The 23,654-nt window shown below is 36.5% G+C and overlaps 1 protein-coding gene across 2 annotated transcripts in view; it reads right to left on the reverse strand.

Moving 5' to 3' along the window:
- Positions 1–15,641: 15,641 nt before the first annotated feature.
- Positions 15,642–23,654, reverse strand: part of LOC109239536 (nucleolar complex protein 2 homolog) — a 14,842-nt gene continuing 6,829 nt past the window's right edge. For both annotated transcript variants that reach the window (XM_019406119.1, XM_019406118.1), the window contains exons 7-14: positions 23,269–23,337; positions 19,334–19,843; positions 18,402–18,704; positions 17,964–18,287; positions 17,662–17,868; positions 16,474–16,563; positions 16,287–16,384; positions 15,642–15,982 (exon numbers count right to left, since the gene is read on the reverse strand). In XM_019406119.1, the coding sequence (XP_019261664.1) occupies positions 15,832–15,982; positions 16,287–16,384; positions 16,474–16,563; positions 17,662–17,868; positions 17,964–18,287; positions 18,402–18,704; positions 19,334–19,843; positions 23,269–23,337 (1,752 nt within the window). In that variant the 3' untranslated portion in view covers positions 15,642–15,831. The remainder of the gene's footprint in view (positions 15,983–16,286; positions 16,385–16,473; positions 16,564–17,661; positions 17,869–17,963; positions 18,288–18,401; positions 18,705–19,333; positions 19,844–23,268; positions 23,338–23,654) is intronic.

A 23,654-nucleotide genomic window follows, 5' to 3' on the forward strand; every position in this document is an offset into this window, starting at 1 on the left:
GAATCAGCTGGGCCTGATGCTGGGGGTGGACGACGATGATAAGTCAGGAGTGGTGGAGCTGTAGAAGGTTGAACTGGACTAGGTGGTGGCACTGGAGCTATAGTTGGTGGAACTTGACTAGGTGGTGGCACTAGACTCGATGGTGACACTGGAGCTATAGGTGATGGAGCTGCAACTGGACTAAATCTCCAAAAGAAGGAACGGGTAGCACCTCAGAAATATCTAAGTGATTAACTGGACCTGTGAAGTATGATTTGTTACCAGAAATATGATCAGATGCACCTGAATCAATGACCCAAGACTCAGAAGGTGAAGATTGGGTTTGGAAATTACTGTTTCACTTCACCGGAAACACTGTAGCTCGCCGGAAAATAAAAAAGTCGTCGGAATCTGATAAAGGCCATGCAAACAGGCTGTCTGAAGGAAAAACTTTGAAATCTGGCCGGGAAAAGGCCACACGCGCCGGCGCGGGAGATCTTTGGTGGGGTTTGGTCGCCTAAGCCTTGGGAACCCTGTGGTGGTGTTGGTTTTTTGCACAACACCAACGGAAAGTGATTTTGTTACGAACAGCCTCTTAAGTCGCCGGAAAATTGCACGGCGACAAGGTCTTTCTTCCCGGAAGTCGCTGGAATGACGCACAGCGATAATTTTCTCACTGAAGCTCTGATACCATGTGAGAATGCACGGGAGAAAATATTATTGATTATGATACAATAAGCCCTATATATATAATACATGTCCTACTCCTAATACATATGGGATTAGGGTTATATACTACCTGTTTCGTGGACCAACACTTTAAGCAATTGCTTTCAGGAGGAGAGTTGCTAACTGTTACAACTAAAGTTCTTCTTCCAGTGTTGGGAAGGAATATTATAGTTGGGGACTCCTCTAATAGATCCAGGTGTGGTTATTTCTTCATTTTCACGTATCACCCTTGAGGACAAAGGTGGCTTGAAGGGGGAGTGGATCCTAGACTTCCGTCTGTTTGACCAAATAGTTTATTTATGTCCGTCGGCAAGAATTTCAAAGGATGGTTCATCCAATAGCCTAGAATACTACTATGTATCTCTGGAAAGAGATACTGTGGTGGTAGCAGCTGCCAACTTAGTTGTTGGAGAGCAATATTGGGATGTCTCTGTGCTCATCATGTTATCAGAGGAGATAGTACCAAGGACCATGCAACGGAATCCAATGCCTTATTAGTCAAACTATTAACTAATCAAGTTGAGAAGTGCAACCTCAGTGTACGAGGTTACCTCTGCCGGGCTGCGTGAACAACTCAAAAGAGGGAGGAAAATGGTCTTATCTCTTATTCTTTTGTTCAAGAGGACAGTCTAAGTACTGTGGTTAACACAAGTTGTGTGCGTAATTCTTATGCTCAGTTGCAATTCTCATATAATGGTGAGCACACTTTTATGTTAATTAACATTCAAATTGAAGGTTTATACTCCAGGTACTCAACACAAAAGGTTCATGGTGTATTAATCACTCATGTGGGCTTATGGATAAGTCATATAGTGAGTTCTGAGGTGGGCATGAAGATCCTATTAGCTACTTATCATTCAAAGATAATTGGCATTATGGATTACTTGGAGGCAATGGTTGGAGAAAATGTGCACAAAGAGTATGAAGTACTTGTTGTTCAATTAAGTAAACGTCCCTTTGTATCTTTGATCTCGCCCAAACTCACACCACAATTAGGTAGTGAGGCGGTCGATGCAATAATAAACCTAACACGAGTCGGGATCGAATCCACAGGGAGTTACTGGATTAGGTATATAACTAGAGTAAATGTATGATGTGGCTTAGATTGTACTTCCACATATTCATTGGGCTACCTAACGGGTTGTAAACTATAGGGCGAGTTTGATTAATCGAGATCGTGGTATAGCAATCACACGCAATTGCTCACTCTATATCTCAAACCTACTCTCTCTTTCTCAAGCAAAGACTAGGTCAAATAGGCATGAATCAATGCTTGCAACCACTAATTCTAGGATTTAAGCATAACAAGGCTAAATAACACTAACCCAATAACAAACAAGCCCTAAAATTAAATACCAATTAATTAACCATTGAGCCACAACCCCAGAAAAAGATTTAGTTACTCATGAAAAATAAAGAAATACAAGAAGAAATTAAGATAGAATGCATAATCATTGATTAAACAAAGAAAATCTAACAAAAAGTTCTATTTATACTAAGCTGAAAATATCTGACAAATATGCCCCTGCGAAGGTTGTGCGGCCGCATAATTCTGGTGCGGTCCGCACAATGGGCTTCTGCGGCCGCACAAAAGTGATGCGGTCTACAGTCTTGGGAATTTGGGCTTGCCACTTCAGGTTTCTGCGATCCGCATAAAAGTGGGTGCGGCCACACTTAGGATTATGCAGCCGCACAAAAGTGCTACGGTCTGCACTCCTTTACTTTCCAACTCTCTGAATCTTCAATCATGGGGACCGCATGATAATGGATACGGCCGCACAATTTCAGTGCGGTCCGCACTCCTTGAATTGGCCAAAAACCACTCTCTAAACCTTCATTCTGCGGCCGCACTAGAATTGTGCGGTCCGCACTACTATCTCTTTTGCCCTGTTTTGGTTCTTCTTTACTTTAGACTCCTTTAACAATTACCCACAACACATATGAATTATCAACAACACCATGATATGACTTTTTGAGTACCAAAATTCTAGTATGTCAAGAGTTGACTCTATTCATCAAGGAAGCTCGCTCTTTCATTTAGATCATTGTGGATCCCAAACTCCTCCTCCTGTCACAAGTCCGGCTTAAGTACCATAAGCTTTCCCCTCATGTAAATCACCACTACTGTAAGCTCTCTCAACTTGATACGGTTGAACCAAGACAGGCTATGCGCCTTCGCCAAAAAGTTCAACTNAATTTCACCAAATTTCAACTCCTTGAGCAACTATTTTATCCAAATTAGCTCACATGTGGCCATAGCCATTGCTCGATATTCTGCTTCTACACTAGACCGTGCAACCACATTCTGTTTCTTGCTCTTCCAAGACACCAAATTTCCTCCTACTAAGACACAATATCCAGACGTAGAATGTCTATCAGAAGGTGATCCTGCCCAATCAGCATCTGAGTATCCAACGATCTGCTCATGGCCTCGATCCTCAAACGATAAGCCTTTGCCTGGAGCTGATTTTATATACCGAAGAATGTGGACAACTGCATCCCAATGACTATCACATGGAGAATCCATAAACTGACTCACAACACTCACAGGAAAGGAAATGTCAGGTCTAGTCACTGTGAGGTAATTTAATTTACCAACCAACCGCCTATATCTTGCAGGATCGCTAAGAGGCTCCCCCTGTCCTGGCAGAAGTTTAGAATTCGGATCCATCGGAGTGTCAACAGTTCTACAACCTGTCATTCCTGTCTCCTCAAGAATATCTAAGGCATACTTCCGTTGTGAGATCACAATACCCGAGCTAGACTGAGCGACCTCAATACCCAGAAAATACTTTAATCTGCCCAGATCCTTAGTCTGAAAGTGTTGAAAGAGATGTTGCTTCAACTTACTAATACCATCCTGATCATTGCCGGTAATAACAATATCGTCCACATAAACGACCAGATAAATACAGAGATTTGAAGCAAAATGTCGATAAAATATAGAGTGATCAGCTTCACTACGAGTCATGCCAAACTCCTGAATAACTGTGCTGAACTTACCAAACCAAGCTCGAGGAGACTGCTTTAGACCATAGAGGGATCGGCGCAACCGACATACAAGGCCACTAGACTCCCCCTGAGCAACAAAACCAGGTGGTTGCTCCATATAAACCTCATCCTCAAGGTCACCGTGAAGAAAAGTATTCTTAATGTCCAACTGATAGAGAGGCCAATGGCAAACAACAGCCATGGGTAGAAAAAGGCGGACTGATGCAATTTTAGCCACGGGATAGAAAGTATCACAGTAATCGAGTCCAAATATCTGAGTATATTTGGCAACAAGACGAGCCTTAAGTCGATCAACCTGGCCATCTGGACCAACTTTGACTGCATACACCCAACGACAACCAACAGTCGATTTACACTGAGGAAGAGGAACAAGCTCCCAAGTACCACTCGTATGTAAAGCAGACATCTCGTCAATCATAGAATGTCGCCATCCGGGATGAGACATTGCTTCACCTGTAGACTTAGGGATGGAAACAGAGGACAAAGATGACACAAATGCACAATGGGATGATGAGAGACGATGGTAACTTAAACCGATATAATGAGGATTAGGATTAAGTGTGGACCGTATACCTTTTCGTAGTGCAATCGGTTGATTAAGAGGAGAAAAGTCCGCAGTATTAGCAGGGTCAGGTGCAGGACGTGAATCAGCTGGGCCTGATGCTGGGGGTGGACGACGATGATAAGTCAGGAGTGGTGGAGCTGTAGAAGGTTGAACTGGACTAGGTGGTGGCACTGGAGCTATAGTTGGTGGAACTTGACTAGGTGGTGGCACTAGACTCGATGGTGACACTGGAGCTATAGGTGATGGAGCTGCAACTGGAACTGTAGGCGGTGGAGCTCTGGAGGAAGATGAATGGGAGATAGGGACTAAATCTCCAAAAGAAGGAACGGGTAGCACCTCAGAAATATCTAAGTGATTAACTGGACCTGTGAAGTATGATTTGTTACCAGAAATATGATCAGATGCACCTGAATCAATGACCCAAGACTCAGAAGGTGAAGATTGGGAGACACCAGTCATGCTACTATTTGTTGGAACAACGGAGGCTAATCCTGAAGATGTCTGTTTACGTACTTTGTACTGAAGGAACTCAATATAATCCGGTAAAGAAACAATCTGAATTGGATTTAATGCATTCGATCCAATGAATTGTGAGTCTAAGGCTTCTAATAAGAATGACATTATAATGTTCACGCCGGAAAAGGTCAGAAAATTGTTTGGAAATTACTGTTTCACTTCACCGGAAACACTGTAGCTCGCCGGAAAATAAAAAAGTCGTCGGAATCTGATGTAAACTTGATGGATAGGCTCGGAAAGGCCATGCAAACAGGCTGTCTGAAGGAAAAACTTTGAAATCTGGCCGGGAAAAGGCCACACGCGCCGGCGCGTGGGGAAAACTCACCGGAAAAACAGCCTTCCGATCCGCGCGTGAGGGCGCGTGAGAGGTCTGTTGTCGGAGATCTTTGGTGGGGTTTGGTCGCCTAAGCCTTGGGAACCCTGTGGTGGTGTTGGTTTTTTGCACAACACCAACGGAAAGTGATTTTGTTACGAACAGCCTCTTAAGTCGCCGGAAAATTGCACGGCGACAAGGTCTTTCTTCCCGGAAGTCGCTGGAATGACGCACAGCGATAATTTTCTCACTGAAGCTCTGATACCATGTGAGAATGCACGGGAGAAAATATTATTGATTATGATACAATAAGCCCTATATATATAATACATGTCCTACTCCTAATACATATGGGATTAGGGTTATATACTACCATTTAACTATCAAACTAACACCAAAGTTAAGGAGTGGAGTTCACTTGTCTGCTTGTTGGAATTAGCATGCCAACACTTTGAGACTTTTTCCTTCATTTGACACGATGCTGCAGAGAAGTAGTGGTGCACACTCTAGTCAATTTTGTTTCGTGGACCAACACTTTAAGCAATTGCTTTCAGGAGGAGAGTTGCTAACTGTTACAACTAAAGTTCTTCTTCCAGTGTTGGGAAGGAATATTATAGTTGGGGACTCCTCTAATATCCCATTTGATCCAGGTGTGGTTATTTCTTCATTTTCACGTATCACCCTTGAGGACAAAGGTGGCTTGAAGGGGGAGTGGATCCTAGACTTCCGTCTGTTTCATGTGTTTGACCAAATAGTTTATTTATGTCCGTCGGCAAGAATTTCAAAGGATGGTTCATCCAATAGCCTAGAATACTACTATGTATCTCTGGAAAGAGATACTGTGGTGGTAGCAGCTGCCAACTTAGTTGTTGGAGAGCAGCCAACAGATATTTATATTGGGATGTCTCTGTGCTCATCATGTTATCAGAGGAGATAGTACCAAGGACCATGCAACGGAATCCAATGCCTTATTAGTCAAACTATTAACTAATCAAGTTGAGAAGACATTGGAAAAGCAGACAGTTGCAACCTCAGTGTACGAGGTTACCTCTGCCGGGCTGCGTGAACAACTCAAAAGAGGGAGGAAAATGGTCTTATCAATGATGACAAGCTTCTATTCAGTGCATCTTGCTATGCAACTAAATTTTTGCATGGTGAATCTTATTCTTTTGTTCAAGAGGACAGTCTAAGTACTGTGGTTAACACAAGTTGTGTGCGTAATTCTTATGCTCAGTTGCAATTCTCATATAATGGTGAGCACACTTTTATGTTAATTAACATTCAAATTGAAGGTTTATACTCCAGGTACTCAACACAAAAGGTTCATGGTGTATTAATCACTCATGTGGGCTTATGGATAAGTCATATAGTGAGTTCTGAGGTGGGCATGAAGATCCTATTAGCTACTTATCATTCAAAGATAATTGGCATTATGGATTACTTGGAGGCAATGGTTGGAGAAAATGTGCACAAAGAGTATGAAGTACTTGTTGTTCAATTAAGTAAACGTCCCTTTGTATCTTTGATCTCGCCCAAACTCACACCACAATTAGGTAGTGAGGCGGTCGATGCAATAATAAACCTAACACGAGTCGGGATCGAATCCACAGGGAGTTACTGGATTAGGTATATAACTAGAGTAAATGTATGATGTGGCTTAGATTGTACTTCCACATATTCATTGGTTGTTTCTATTTCTACTTTTAACTAATGATTGCAAGCAATACTAGAAGACAATATTTTTTGTTTTGGTTGTTTTTCAAATGATAAAGGAATATAAGGTCGTGACATCCACCTAGGTGGCTACCTAACGGGTTGTAAACTATAGGGCGAGTTTGATTAATCGAGATCGTGGTATAGCAATCACACGCAATTGCTCACTCTATATCTCTCGGTAGTTTGAGTGATTTTGCCCAATTTGGCTTTCTCAAGCCCAAATGGCTATTTGCACAAATCAAGTGATATATGCTCAAGTTGGGTCTTACTATCTCTAGATTTGACCCTTTAATTGGGGCTATCAATTTCTTGAATTCACCCCAATTCCCTGTTAGCCAAGTTTTCCTAAACCTACTCTCTCTTTCTCAAGCAAAGACTAGGTCAAATAGGCATGAATCAATGCTTGCAACCACTAATTCTAGGATTTAAGCATAACAAGGCTAAATAACACTAACCCAATAACAAACAAGCCCTAAAATTAAATACCAATTAATTAACCACACTAGGATTGAGCCACAACCCCAGAAAAAGATTTAGTTACTCATGAAAAATAAAGAAATACAAGAAGAAATTAAGATAGAATGCATAATCATTGATTAAACAAAGAAAATCTAGAGTTAAGAAGTCAATCTAGTACAAAATTACTCAAAGAAGTAAAGAAAACCGCTCAGGTGCACTTCTGCAAACTAAACTTAACCTAAAAATGACAAAAAGTTCTATTTATACTAAGCTGAAAATATCTGACAAATATGCCCCTGCGAAGGTTGTGCGGCCGCATAATTCTGGTGCGGTCCGCACAATGGGCTTCTGCGGCCGCACAAAAGTGATGCGGTCTACAGTCTTGGGAATTTGGGCTTGCCACTTCAGGTTTCTGCGATCCGCATAAAAGTGGGTGCGGCCACACTTAGGATTATGCAGCCGCACAAAAGTGCTACGGTCTGCACTCCTTTACTTTCCAACTCTCTGAATCTTCAATCATGGGGACCGCATGATAATGGATACGGCCGCACAATTTCAGTGCGGTCCGCACTCCTTGAATTGGCCAAAAACCACTCTCTAAACCTTCATTCTGCGGCCGCACTAGAATTGTGCGGTCCGCACTACTATCTCTTTTGCCCTGTTTTGGTTCTTCTTTACTTTAGACTCCTTTATGAGTTGATTTTGACTTCTTTGGCTCGTTTCCCAATATTCATGCAAGTAAGCACATTTCGTTAGTTTTCGGGAATACCTTAAATATTTTTTAGCTAAAATGCAAGTAAAAGAGAGCAAATAAGCAGTCAAAATCCCTACTTATCAACTCCCCCAAACTTAAGCTTTTGCTTGTCCTCAAGCAAATAAGGCAATTCCCACCTTCACTAGAAAAAGGAATATTTCAGCTAGCCTAAGGTGAATCAATTACACATCAATTGGGACCAACAATTACCCACAACACATATGAATTATCAACAACACCATGATATGACTTTTTGAGTACCAAAATTCTAGTATGACTCTAGAGCATCAAGAGTTGACTCTATTCATCAAGGAAGCTCGCTCTTTCATTTAGATCATTGTGGATCCCAAACTCCTCCTCCTCAACTCTCCATTAGCAAATCTCACTTTAGAATGTAACAGTCGAAGCAAGGATTGTAAAAAGTTCGCTCATCTCTCTCAAAAGAACGTCACAAGTCCGGCTTAAGTACCATAAGCTTTCCCCTCATGTAAATCACCACTACTGTAAGCTCTCTCAACTTGAAATCATATAGGGCTTTTGCGGGATGTAATGAAGGCTTTTGGATCAAGGTAGGACTTGTTGGAATAGAATGGTTTCATCTTTCCTTAAGCACTCCATTTTCTCTTTTCGGCTCATACTTTCTCGACTCTTTAAGTCATTTTCTTCTTCCTCGGGGGAACTAGAGAGACGTAACGTCACTCTTACTTGAGCAAGACATTCATTTTTCTCCTTTTCTATTTACTTCAGCCTTTCCTCCTTATTTTCTTTTGGATTCCCTTCAACTCTTCACTTTATTCACTTTCTTTTTGGCATTTTTCTTTTTGTTCTTTCTTCCTTTTCTTTGCCTTCCCTTTTCTTCATTTCTTTCTCTTCTTTGTACCTTTCATCACTTTCAAACTCCTCTTCTCTCCCCCAAACTTATGTTTTTGCCAATTGTTTCTCAAGAATGCTAAGGAAAGATTGGGTGCCAAGAGAGGTCATTACAAAACGGATAAAGGCTTGTAACGTGGTTATTGAAAGAAAAAGGGCTTCGGCTCAAAGGGGTTGACTAGGGATATCACATTGGTAGGCCATGGAAGATTTCAAATTTCAAATTGGATGACGGAGAGCCTACGATCATTTCTCAAGCCAAGCTACACTTAGAATTTTGTCTTGACAAACATTCGGGGCAAGTTCTAGACCATTAGCACGGGTACTTGGACTTGCAACTAAACATCTCACCTCTCACGCTTCTGGATTGCTAAAGAGAACAAAGTCGAGGGCCCACAACAACTCTAGCTAAGATTGAGAATCACAAATGGCTCGATTTGAACCACTCGATGACTGCTTAAGTCAACACAAGCGTCAAAAGAGTCACAACTAGAGCTATTATCTGCCAACAACTTGTTTTTAACCATACGATCATAGGTAATGTGTTGGTACCAAGTGAAGCATGCTTGATACCCCTTTTATTCATTACTACTATATTTACCAAAACATAAAAGAAAACTGACTCAATCCCTTAAGAAGGTTGTCACGCCATCCACCATTGGGAAGAGCCACCCAGTTCACACATAATCCACCTTTGGAAAGAACCGTGGCATTAAGAAAACCAAAGGCTTATTGTTCACTCAAAACACAAAAAAGAAGCTAGAAAATTAAAAAGAAGCTATTAAAGTAAATAAAAAGTTATACTACTAAGGAAAAGCAAACTAAAGAAGTTATGAAATAAACTACAGAAAGCGAGATAAATGAATATACAAACCGAAGTCAAATGAATATATACATAAGGGAAATGAATATCTACATCAAATGAATATCTCAGTGTACGAGGTTACCTCTGCCGGGCTGCGTGAACAACTCAAAAGAGGGAGGAAAATGGTCTTATCAATGATTACAAGCTTCTATTCAGTGCATCTTGCTATGCAACTAAATTTTTGCATGGTGAATCTTATTCTTTTGTTCAAGAGGACAGTCTAAGTACTGTGGTTAACACAAGTTGAGGTTACTTCTCTTGTTGCAGAAGTTACCGTGTCAAAATTATGAGAAATCTTGTATTCCACTTGGTATTAAAACATTGCTCAAGCGGAATAGTACACAATTTTGCCAATTTGCCACTGTTGTTAGCCTGCAGCTAGTATTTGAAGGAATGGTGTGACCTTTTGCAGCTAAGAGTCTCCCAGTTTCTTATGATTCGTCAAAATTTCCATTTGATTCCGGTGGAATTACCACCCTTGAGGACAAGGGTGATTTTAAGGGGAGGGATCTGATACGATATGCTACTGCTATGCATTTCTAAAATGTTGATGCTGTGGAGTTGCTGATATTATTAATTATACCGTTAGATCTTTTTATTCCACCATAGTCCAATTAGTAATGTTGTTTACATTTTAGCTTGTAAGTTTCCTTTTATTACTTTTAGTCCCTCCACTACCTATGCGGTATTTAACTTGTAAATCAACAGAGGAAAGGCATGAATGAAATTATCCTTTACTTTTTGCTCTAATTTTTCTTCTTTTCTTAACTGTAGCTTTAATTTTCTTCTCTGCAATTTCAGTCTTGTATCACTCTATCTATGTATGTAAAAATTAGGTGGAAAGGGTGGCTGAATCTTCACGATTTTCAGAAAAAAAGTGGCGGGTAGGGTTTCTTAGATCTAAAAATATGGAATACGAGCGGGTTTTGAGGGATTTGGGTTGGAAATTTGGAAAGAGGAGGTTGAGAGAATTGGATGGTGAGAATATGAGGTGGTTTGGACAACAACCGGCGGCGGCTCATGGTGGTGGCAGTGGAGAGTGCGGCGGGTGTGGGAGAATGAGAGAAGAGTCAGGGAGCTAAGGTTTGGATAGTGAATGGGGCAAAAATCAGATTTTCCAAACGTTTTATTTGGAATAAGTTAACATATAGGATCCGTTGGATTGAGCAAAATGAATGGTTGTAATTTCATCTAGATTCATAACCAAAACGACGTAGTTTAAACCAAAATTACGCCGTTTTAGCCCCATATCTGGCAGCCCCCATTTGGACCGGATCTGTGGACTCTTTGGGCTTCTAATTTTGGGCTAATTTTGGCTCAATTTCAATTGAAATTTCTACCTCCTATAGCAAAGCTTTACAGCCTATTTATTATAAATAAAAACCTTTTAAAATATTATTTTCTATAGCTACCATTTAGTTTTTATAGCAAAATATGTATTTATAGTCACTTCATACTATTAAGCCATTAAATACACTCTCTAATATTTTTTCTCTCATTCTTTATATAAAACTACCTCCTTATTAGACCCTAGCGTATGTTCTTTTCAGACTGATCAAACTAATTTGCTTCATTCTCATATGGCACTCTTGCTGATACGTTCCTGGCAGATTTGGACGAATTGTCCGATAATGTTCTTGACGAAGAGAATTTGGATGCCGAACAGGAAGTTGTTGGAGACTTGGCAGACACGCTAGATAATGTTTCCAAGCAAAAATCACGTCGCTACATTGAACAACGATTCTCCTTTATCACGAACTTTGTAACTCCGGTGGCCGGTTGACAATTCCAACGGAAGAGTTGATTCGTTTGGGGGGAACGAAGACTAGAAAGCTAAGGAGGTTCTGATTTCTGCGTAGCTTGGAAGTTTTTAGAGGAATTTTCAGAAATGTCTATTGTTCGGTGGTTTTCTCTTCTTGTATTTAGATGTATTTATATGTATTCGATAAGGCATATACTGATTTTTATTTTGTACGGTGATTTGACTGTTGTATTTGGATGTATTTATATGTATTTGAGTTCATACAATAACATTTTTAAATACATTGTTAGTTCTAACTGTATTCATCTGTATTTTCAACCTAACTGTATCCATATGTATTTAAAACAACAGTACAATGAAATACAGTAAAATTCTCTCAATACAAATAGAAAATCAACGAATACAACCAATGAAATATACTTAATAAGATAGTAATACCATGTATTAGGAATAAATAAAATATTGTGAATACAATGAATACATCGAACAATGTCAAGAAAAAAAAACTCGAATTGTATCAGAAAAAAAAGAGGGACTGAAACTCTGAAGAATGCTCTGTTTTTTTGTGTTTAGCGTCTGATAAATCTTCTCATTAATTGGATTGATAATGTTATGTGTTATAATTGATTTATGTGAGTTATATTAGGAGTGTATCTCGTTAAATCAGCAGCTTTCCATTACTAAATAACTGAAGAGACCTATTATTACGTTGTATTCATAAATACATGGTATGAATACATGTGAATACAATGGCTGATAGCTGGACTACCCTACTTTTTAGCCGATTTTTGCCACTGTATTCATGAATACAATAGCTCGAATACATCGAATACATTACCATAACAACCGAAAGGTAGCTCCAGAAAGTAATTATGTATATGATAGCTATATGAAGTTAATAGACACTAGACAATAGTCATTTCTGAAAATTCTTCTTTAAAATACACTAGTCCAAATCCCTTAACCCCTAATTATACTATAATATATTTAATCCTAAAGAAAACGTACAAGTAGAAAGAAAAATCTTTTAGGTATATATGATTTAAAGATGCAAACTAAAATATATAAATAAAAGATAAAAAATATTTTTGGTACTTTTTAATTAAGGAATGCAAATAAAGATACACAAATAAGGAAAAAATAGTATATTTTTTTATATTTTATGAAAAGCAATTGCAAACAAAAGTTCACACAAATGAGAAAGATTAATTAAGAATAAGCTAAAATTATCCTATATTAAAAGCACGAAGGCCCTTAGTGAAATGTCGTTCGCCTTTTTTACCCTTTAAAAATAGATTTCACATTGGATAAAATTGTAATTTAAGTTACTTTCCTAATATTTAGTACTTTAAAAATCACTAAATTTTTAGNCTAAATATGCAGGATTTAACAAGAATACTATAATAAGAAAAAGAAAACATGTAAAAGATTCTCCAACAAAATAAACAATCCGATTACGAAGCTTATTGTCTTCCATGAAAATTTTAGTTCCCGACAACGATGGTGTTTTGAAATCAAAGTACAAATTATTTTACTTTTAATTTATAGACTTTTTTTTAGCATTGAATAATAGTATAAATAAAAATAGATACATAATAGACAATACACTTCCATATATACTTGAACTCCCTTCATATTCAAATAATATTTATTATTCATCAATTTTTAGTGTAATATTTAAAAATTACACTCAAATATTAGAATAATAATTAAGTATTTTTTCTTTATCAATTTTTGTATAATATTTCGTAAATTACGCCAATAATTAGATAAAAATAACTAAGAAATGTGGGGTTATTTAATTTCGTGTTTGGATAGATTTTTTTTTTTTTGGTATAAAAACTTGCGAGAATAGTTATACCACAATCTTAATTAGCTGCTATTTTTATTCTACATTCAATGTGAGATAATAATTTGGGGATTAGCTATCCCAGGATAAATAATCAAATATCAAAATATCCTTCGCCAAAGCGCTTATTTCAAAATCTTTTAAGAAGACTAAGGTTAAAGTTAAAAATAAAATTCTATCCAAGTTTATATATGAAAAATCAAGCACATTTTGTATATTATACTCCATACATTCTATTGTTCATTCAATAAATTAAATATTTATTAATCGAAAGTATATCTCATAAATATTTTTGTTATTACTTGATTTCCATATTATAACTTTTGCATTATAATCCCGCTGCAATTTTAATTAAAAGACCCCTTAGGCTACATAAAGGAGAAGATTGACGCTAAAAAAAAATTAAACAATAGAGAAAATTTAATTACATTATAACACTTAAAGTCAAATTGGTAAAAAATGCCAACTTGAAATAATAAGGATAAGACAACAGAAGATAATATTTTTGTATTATAAATGAACTTATTAATTATTATTTTTTTATCCAACAAATGACAACTCTGGGTATTTTATATATATATATATATATATATATATCTGTAAGTTATCTGTTTGTAAAATATTAACTCAATATTTGTAGTTATTCCAAATCTCTAAAGAGATAAAAAAAAAATTAATTTTCAATAGGTTTTATTTGACAAATCTTTAGAGAATCTTGATAAGAATATTTATGCGTTACTTGCTTGTTTTTAATATTAGATCACATAAATAATACGTAACAACTTTCATAAGATATTTTCAAAGAGGTCTTTAAAAATAAGAATAAAGCATTTAGGGATTTTTATAAAGAAAGATCTTTTTCTTTCTTGTGTTAGCTAAATGATCAACATTCATCATTCAAGAAATTACTTTTTGTTTTATAACCAAAGATATTATTTAAATATTATTTATGAGATTAAAAAATTATATATTCATTGATATGGGATACACGCGCAAAGAGCGTAGCCTAAAACTAGTTATCCTAAAACAATCTTTATGGGGGATTAAAAGGTGCAAAAATTAGGTATTCACAAACAAAATGAGTATATTCTTTTTATGATGTAGTAAAATTATTTTCTTTCATTTTAACAAAACGATTACTTTTTTTATGACGTAGAAAAAAGTATTTTCTTTCATTTCAACAAAACGAGTACTTTCTTTTCATGATGTAGAATTTTTTTGTTTCTTCATTTCAACAAACTAAGTATTTTCTTTTCCTGGAATAGAAAAAGTATAGTTTTTCAAAAATGAGTATTTTCTTTTTTTACGATGTAGAAAAGTAATTTCTTTCATTTCAACGAAATGATTGCTTTCTTTTTATGACGTAGAAAAAGTATTTTCTTTCATTTCATCAAATTAAGTATTTTCTTTTTTCGGAGTAGAAAAAGTATTTTTTTCGAAAAAAGAGGTAATTTCTTTTCATAATGTAGAAAAAGTAATTTCTTTTATTTCAACAAAACGAGTACTTTATTTGTATGATGTAGAAAGAGTAGTTCCTTTCATTTCAACAAACTAAGTATTTTTTCTTGAAATAGAAACAAAGTAAGTACTTTCTTTTCATGATGTAAAAAAAGTATTTTCTTTCGTTTTAACAAAAAGAGTACTTTCTTTTCATAATGTAGAAAAAATATACTCATCAACAAATTGAGTATTTTCTTTTCATGATGTAGAAAAAGTATTTTCTTTCATTCAACAAAATGAGTAACTTCCTTTCATGTTGTAGAAAAGATACTTTCTTTTTTAACAAAATAAGGTATTTTCTTTTAGTTATCCAACTCAAATTGTAACGTTGTTCTTGTGTGAAAAAGTAAGTAGTACATTAGTTACTTTGGATTTGTATGAATTTTTAAAAGAATAATTAAATTCTTAAAGAAAATAGAGTCTGGGGTGTGGCTGGGGGGGGGGGGGGCGGGGGGGGGGGTGNNATGAAACATGGGTATTTTGGGGAAGGTGGGTTGAGGAAAGTAGCATAAAAAATTATTTTCCTAAAAATATTTTATACGCTCTAACCAAACACTAGAAAATATTTTCCAAAAAAATTTTCCACTAACCACCCAAACAAGGAAACATAAGTAATAAAAACACTTATTTTCCATGAAAGCATTTTCTAGGAAAAGATTTTCCATGAAAAACTTTTTCCTTCGTACCAAACATACCCCTAATGTAATTGAAATTGGAAAGCCACAAACATAATGAATAAACAAATAAAGCAATGAACGATTCAAACCGGCTCAACAGCGGCAAGTCATTCCTCTATTTTCTTTTTTCGAACAATAAGTAACACGAAGAGAATAGCAATACAACAGGGATTATCAAGGAGGCGGCGAGGCTCAAAATTTCCAACTGGAAAGGCTAATTAGAAAATTTTCAAAAATTATAGCAAACAAAAAAATGGTAACACGATTATGCTTCAAGAGCTCTTCTTTTTACCCTCTCCTTTGTTCCATTAACAGCATCGAGATCCTTGTGGCCTGAACCATTAATCAAACCTCCATTCGCTGCATTTTCCACGGGCTGCACTCTTTTACGCTTAGACTTCTCTCGTCTTGGCAAACTGCAGTAGAATACACAGAATCAGTGCATTATCACCCACAGACAAATGGGTAGTTGATAGATCCCCCTACAGATATCTGAACCATATACTAACCAGAACCAGGGATAAAGAAAAGAGATCATTTAGCACTAACATGAGAACCAGTAAACCAAAAAAAAGTACAAGACTAATATAGCAATCATATGAATTATCTCCTTGGCCATTAGCATTATTTTCAGCCCTTACAGTAGACAAACCGCAAAAAACCACAAAGATATTAGACTATTTAAAGAAATTAAACCAAACTTCAGCAGCGCAACAGTACCTAATCTTTTCATTCTTATGTGACCCTTTTAGAGCAGCCTTTTCAAGTACACTTCTGTAGTACTGAGTAAATGGAGAACTGAGACTGGACTTCTCAAACTGCACGTTGAACAATTATTTAAATTAAATAAAGTATACCTCCCCAATCTGAAAGATAACTGTTACTAGTTAGTAGGAAATGGGCACACCTGAAGAAATGCTTCAACAGATTGATGATCATTTGGCGAAAAGGCAACCTCACCTCTTCTCCTTTTCACAAAATCAACATTTTTCTCCACCTGCAGAGGCAAAAGAAAGCCTTCAAAACAAGAGAGACATGAAAAGCAACTGACAGTAAGACAAGAGATTGTTATTGAGAAATTTCTTTTCTTTTAAGTGTTACTGAGAAAATTTTATAGCTTGGATCCTTAATATTCTCTTATTTATTAATGTATACTATTTAGGCAATATACCCTCAGCCATTCTTACTAAGAAACTGAAAGAAGCCTTAAAACAGAAAGGGTGCAATTTGAGGAAGAAAGAGACATTGAAATAGAACCTGCTTAAAAAGTGAAGGGGACTAAACATGAACAAAAGCTATCTTTTCCTTCCTAACCACACAAGGCACAAACACAACTTTGTCCTACAGGTGTCTATTATATAGGCAGTATAACTAAGAAACTGAAAAAAGTCTTAAAACAGAAGAAACGGTGGAACGCGAGGAAGAAAGAGATGTTAAGATAGAAACTGATTCAAAAATTAAATGGATTAAACAGAAAAAAAAAGGCATCCATAAGGTAAATTGACTTGGCAAGTCTTTCTAGGCTATCTTGTCCTTCCTAGCTACACAAAGCACGAGCACAACTCTGTCATTTTAGCTACTAATTTTAATGCCACAAAACAACTTATTGTTATCCAGCAAGTTTTTGCTTTAGTCCCAAATTTTACAAGGCATACCAATAGGATCGCAGAACAGGAAAAGATAATTTTAACTCTGTAACATACCAGAACTAACTTATCACAAAAAGAACTCTACAACTACCAAACATTCATCTCCCGTGTACTTCAAGTCTTGCAATTTGAGGCATGAGAATGACTCTCCACACTAACTACTTTATCTAAACAGGACAATGATATTCACTTTTCATACTTATGTAGAGGAGAACAATGTTATAAGTGAAATGAGCATGAGATGGTTGCTTAGATGCACTTAAGCTAAAATTAATTCCTAAACATAATTGACCTTAAGTTGGGCACTTGGGTGCAAATCCTGTTTAAAGCTGCATTCTCCAGCATACTTCTTAATTTTAACAAAAACTGCATCCACGTGCTGGTTTCTGAATGGAATGTGTATACAAGGTAACTAAACATCACAAAAATCGAAGATGGTTGAGTACCTGCTCTATCAAATGTTTAATAGCGCGGTGTAGACTTTCCTTTGTCTTCGTCTCGTAAAACTTTTTCAGACGAATGAGTGGAACAGTCGCTAACTCGGGGAAAGAAATATGATAGCTCCATTGCAAAAAGTGTGACGACAGTTGTTCAATTGCAGATGTAATACATTCGTCTTGGAACATTTGAGACTTCAAGCAATTTTTTGGCAACTGCAGTATGTTCATTTGCAATTTAAAATGGTGACACAAATACGTAAAGATAACTCAGTTTCCAAATTGTCATTTTGATCCTAACATCAACCAACCTTTACAACGGACTGAAAGGAGAGAGCAGGTCCAGGTTTTCCACCCTCTCTGACTATTTTGTATTCCAACACATCCAACACAAATGAAGCAATAGGGATGAAAACTCCAGTGGAATTGGACAGATCATTAAGCCATTGAATGCAATTGAGTCTTAAAGGGAAATATCTTGGTCCAGGAAACAGTCCCACCACTCCATTTATAAGTTGAACCATAGTGAAGAAAAGAGGCTGAAGATCATAATCCTGAATATTGGCTGCTATAAAACCAACCCAGAGATTAATACAATTAGCATACTCCCAACTGCAGATCCTTTTAAGAGCTTCCTGCACCATAAGATGATAAAAATAGTCAAGAAGCTACATTTACAACCCTAGCTACTATTGAGGCTACATTTTTCCTACTTCGTTCAATAAAAGCCATGGCGCAATTTTATTTACCTTTTTCTTAGTACGCAAGCCCCACTGCAATATCTTGGAAAGCTGACGAACAGATGCCGTGGCTTTAGGCAATGATTTTTGAACATCTAGGGAGCACAAGTCAGCCAAGGAATTTCTTAGGAACTGCAAATGTTTGTTATTGACAATCTCTCTTGCTCTGGACTGAGCAAGATAAGCTACAAAAGCTTTTGCTAAGCAATTGTCAAAACAATCAGTTGAAAATAGAGAGGCCACATTCCGTACAATACAAAAAGAGGCGGATGCCAGCATCCCCCCACCTGTAGCCCACAAATGTACTGTCGTCTGTTCAATGTAAATGCCAAGAACATAGGAATCAGCATATATTCAACTATTTTAAAGGTCTTATTAGCATCACAAGCCAGTGGAGCTTCACAACATTAACAAAACTTCAAATTGCAAATCATAGGATTTTACAATGTGAATATAAGTTCTACTGATACATTTTTATTAGTAGTAAACTAATTACATATGCAACTCTCTTGAAAAAGATAAACCACAATGGTAATAAATTGGTGCACATCCATATTTGAGGTTCATGAGAGAGTACCAATTAAGAATATATTTGCTAGGAACCCACAGCATATACATGCAAATGCAGCTTACGGTTGTTTAATATGATTCACATAAGCATACATCATACATGGAAAAACAGAAGAAACAAAATTAAATAATAAAATAAAACAGCAAAACTAGTAGTTCCACTAGTAGTACACTAGAAGCTTATAAGCAGGTGTATGGACTCGAGTAGTAGTGTAGTACATACATATATGTGGGTGTGGGTGTGGGTGTGGGTGTGTGTAGGTAAGTGCTTCTAGAATTTCAATAGTCAATCTGGATAGCATATGCATCAGATATCTTCAAACCCCGTGTCAAAGATTGTTCTTACAAATCAAGTGCTAAAGATAACGTACCTTAATGAGCCTCTGCAAAAGATAGGGGAAAGCAGCAAAGAATGGTAAAGAAGCCCTGAATCGAGTCAAAGCGAAAGCCAGAATGTCTGAATCAGTAACCTGATCCAGTAGAGATAATGTACTCCTTAAATAAGATTTCACGAGAGGTTTCACATTAACCCATTGTGGGGTATCCTTCAGTTTCAATATTGCTTCTTTCTTGTAACTGGAGGATGATAGTCCCAGAAGCCCTCGAAATATATTATCTGCCTCGGAAAGAACGGACATTACTAAGCTGCAGAATGTTTCAGCATTCTGAAACCTAAGGCCAACGGATTCAGCCCCATAGCGGCATGCTGCTCGATAAGCATTTAATACACAAACAAATGCTTCCTTCTTCTGCTCCTCTTTGACCAGTCGACACCAAGAACTAATGGCAGATACTGTCAAGACTTTTCCCGTGTTTTTGTCTTGGTTGTCTTCAGTCACTGAGTCTCTTCCACGATTACTAGTCTCATCTTCATCTGAGGACTGTCACGAAGCTAATCAGAATCAAAATATATTTGAGATCTCAGAGTAGTCAAGCTACAATTATATAAACTAGCTCTGAGCGGAAATCAGGGGCTTCCTTTTTCCCAATTCTATATTATTTTCATCATTTTTATGTCAAATTGATGATGTCCCATTAGTAGAAAGTCAAAAAACATAAACTGAAAGAGATATAAGGACTGGCTGTCCAATATATGCATCCAGCGCATGCCCAACACATATTTTAGGCTTCCTACTATTATTTCACCAACACAGATGGGGTGACTACATGGACATACATGTCCAAAATATTGAGTCACCAAAGTTATCCAATTCATTTCTTTAGCCAGAGAGGGTCAGTGAATTCAGGGGAAAGGAAGAAGAAAATATCTTCTAATGCTCTCTTTTTTCTGCTGGGTCTTATCTGACCCAAGCACATACTATGTAAAGTTGGAACTGCATAAAACCTTAAAGAGAGCAGACTGAAAGGTAGGTTGTATTGCCACTTATCTTTCTGTTTAGGATAGAACAATAACAATAATAACAACAATAACTAAATCACAAGCTCGTTAGAGCCAGCTGTATGAATTCTCATTAATCACGCCACTCCATTTAGACCCCTATAAATCCAATATTTAAAAAGCTTCAGATCTATCACAGTAGAAGTTTTATCTCTAATAAGATTAAAAGACTCCTAACGAATGTAGATTTACCAACATGACTAAACCTTAACCCGAACTAACTGGCATGACCTATAAGGATCTTTTTCTCATTGTGGCTTCTTATGCGCCAAGTCTGCATGGATTTCAAGAAATTGTCTTTTAAGACAACTTCCAATCATGTGATTTAGGTTTATCTCGTACCATAAGACCTTCAATCACCATGTTTTTGCACATATAGTCCAAGTATATCTGGAGATCAACATAATACATCAAGCGACCTTCTCAATTTATCCTCTTTATGTGCTACTTTCACTATTTGCCTAATGGGGTCACTTATAAATTGTCCAAACTTATATGACTGCACATCCATCTTAACAACGACTAAGCTTCAATCTGAAACAAGTTGTTGGCTATATGAATCTGCATTAACCAGGTTTCCGATATAAATCCATCTCATGCCAACATTATACTTAAAAAAATAAAAATGAAAAGTATTAGAAGTTCTCTACATTTCTATTGGCATAAGAATCTCTACAAAGGCTAAAAGACTCCTGGAAAATATAGGAACTAAGTAAATGTATTAACTTAACTAAAATATATTCCCCACTAATTGGTATCGCGTATATAAGAAAAATTCTTTCATTGATTCCAAGAAATTACAGGCCTTTCAAGACAATTTCCTTCCAAGAGATTTTAGGTATATCTCATCCCCTTTTTAACACCTGCACTCACCATGGCTTTACTCCCATATAACATTGCCAATCTTCTTTCCCATTCTATAAAATTTGCCTTTCACTTTGGTAAGTAACCTCCTAGTGCATTATACTATAGTACCACTACTCTATTTCAAGCATCCCATTCTGATCCTATTTGTAGTAATTTCATGTCTCCATATAAAAAATGAAGCCTAGATATCTCAATTGTTTGCATTTAGGAAACGTAATCCCGTCTAATCTCACATCAACTTCAATCTTCTTGCGCTTACTAAACATGTAGAGCATATACTTTGTCTTCTACTTATCTTAAGATCCTTATTCTCTAGAGTGTTTCTCCGTAGTTCAAGCTTTTTGCTATAAATCTCATTACTTCCATCATTTAATGTCTTTTGCAAATAGCATACACCATCAGACCTCTTGTATATGGTTAGTTAGCTCATCCATAATTAGAGTAAACAAGTATAGGCTCAATGGTGATTCCCAATGCAAACCCACTGTTAAGAGAAACTCAGTTGCTATCTTTTTGAGACATCATCACAAATGTAAATGTTTCTCAAGACATTGAGGCCATGTTTGACTTTTTCAACTCCTTACGTACTCTGTTATAACTAACAGAAGCCTGTAAATTGCAATTGGCTCAATGCTCCAGCACAACCTTGTTGCTAGTCATCCATATACAAGATATTACCTTGCTTACCAAAAAGAATAACAAGTTAGACTCAACGTACACCATCACATAACATAGGATGAAAGGAGTAGTATTTCAAAAATTATTTATAGAGGAAATTGGACAACTTACGACAAATTCCTCAAACAAATCAGATCTCTCTCATATAGCCCATCTCAAATGAAAACATAAACCGTAAGACTAGCAGGAAAAAAGGGAGGTAAAGGACCTCCTGTCTAAGTCACTAAAAACCTTAAATATTAAGTTTAGCTTATTGCTAATCAAAATAGGGATAATAAAAATATTATCCAAATAATACAATCTTTTATTTCCTTAAACAACTCTGTAATTTCTTCCGTAGGACAAAATATGTGTAACAAATCTAATGACAGTTTCTTTCTCAATTCAGCTCAAGCACAGTGAGTTTAGTCCTAGTCAAGAGCTATATTCTAATCTATTATATACTATAGGAGCCAGCCAAAGAAATTGGCTCCCCCAAGACAACAGAGTCTTTTCTAATAATTTACTAAACTATACATAATATTTGTAGGCCTAGATCCTCAATATGAAGAGTATACATATTCATCATCCAATTAATGAAAGTACAAATCAGGCTCTAACCCAATAAGACAACTATTATATACACACAAAAAAACAACTATTTTCTATAGTTTATCTTCCCAAGCTACAGGATTAAGCCAGAAGCAAAATCTTCAATTCTTCACAAGAAATAAGACGGTTAAGCATTCTCTCAACCCAGAAATTAAGCGGCTGATGTAGCTGTTATGGTCAAACTACAGACAAAATGGATGCATTTTTTTTTTGATAAGGTAAAGGTTTTATTGACAAAATGGATGCATTTAACGCGCAGATAACCAAAACTTTAACACTTATTCCGCAATTTATATATTTTTATAAAGAAAGGAGGGATGCACACACGAGTACTTCCCATGGGGTCACCCTTCCAAGTATAACTCTCACCCAAGCACCCTCTGCATTTTTTTTGATAAATCATTTGAATAGATCATCAGCTTCTCCCAAAGGAAGATATGAACAGATTCGTTGTTCAGAAATATGAGCTAGATCTTTTTTAGAACACTACACTTCAATTTTTTTTAAGGAAAGGAAGGATGCAACAAGAGGACTTCCCAGGGGGTCACCATCCAAGTATAACTCTCACCCGAGCACTCTCTGCATTTTTCTAATAAGTCATTTGAATATATCATCAGCTTCTCGCAAAGGAAGATATGAACAGATTTATTGTGCAGAGATATGAGCTAGATCTTTTTGAGAGCACTACACTATTGGAAGACCAAAATCACTAGCAAACAATAAAACTTGCACACAGAAGCTATCAAGAAAACATCTTTTGAAATTACTTACCACGTCTCCATTTTGCAGTGCTTCAATGTCCTCCTTGTACCTTTCTAAGAACTTAGAGAAACTTGGATCCTGAAAATGTTCACAGAACACCATTTACATCAACAAATAAGTGTTGTAAAACCTCTATCCTCCACCAAATATAAGATATACAGAAGATATCCAGCAATGAGGTAGAATGAACTGATACAACAAATACAATGCCCTCTAAAGCATATTTCTCAAAAAAATGAAAAAACTGAAGCTACTTGTTAAAGCTCTAAATTGTTAAAATCTGTATAAATTAAGAATTCCTTTTTGTGTTGATAAATACGTTTTAAGAATTCTGAATTTTCACTATTGGGGTTCTGAACAGAATGATTTTGGTTTTTATTTTTTCCCAAAGATCC

The sequence above is a fragment of the Nicotiana attenuata genome, unplaced genomic scaffold (assembly GCF_001879085.1).
Source record: "Nicotiana attenuata strain UT unplaced genomic scaffold, NIATTr2, whole genome shotgun sequence".
Classification (NCBI taxonomy): domain Eukaryota; kingdom Viridiplantae; phylum Streptophyta; class Magnoliopsida; order Solanales; family Solanaceae; genus Nicotiana; species Nicotiana attenuata.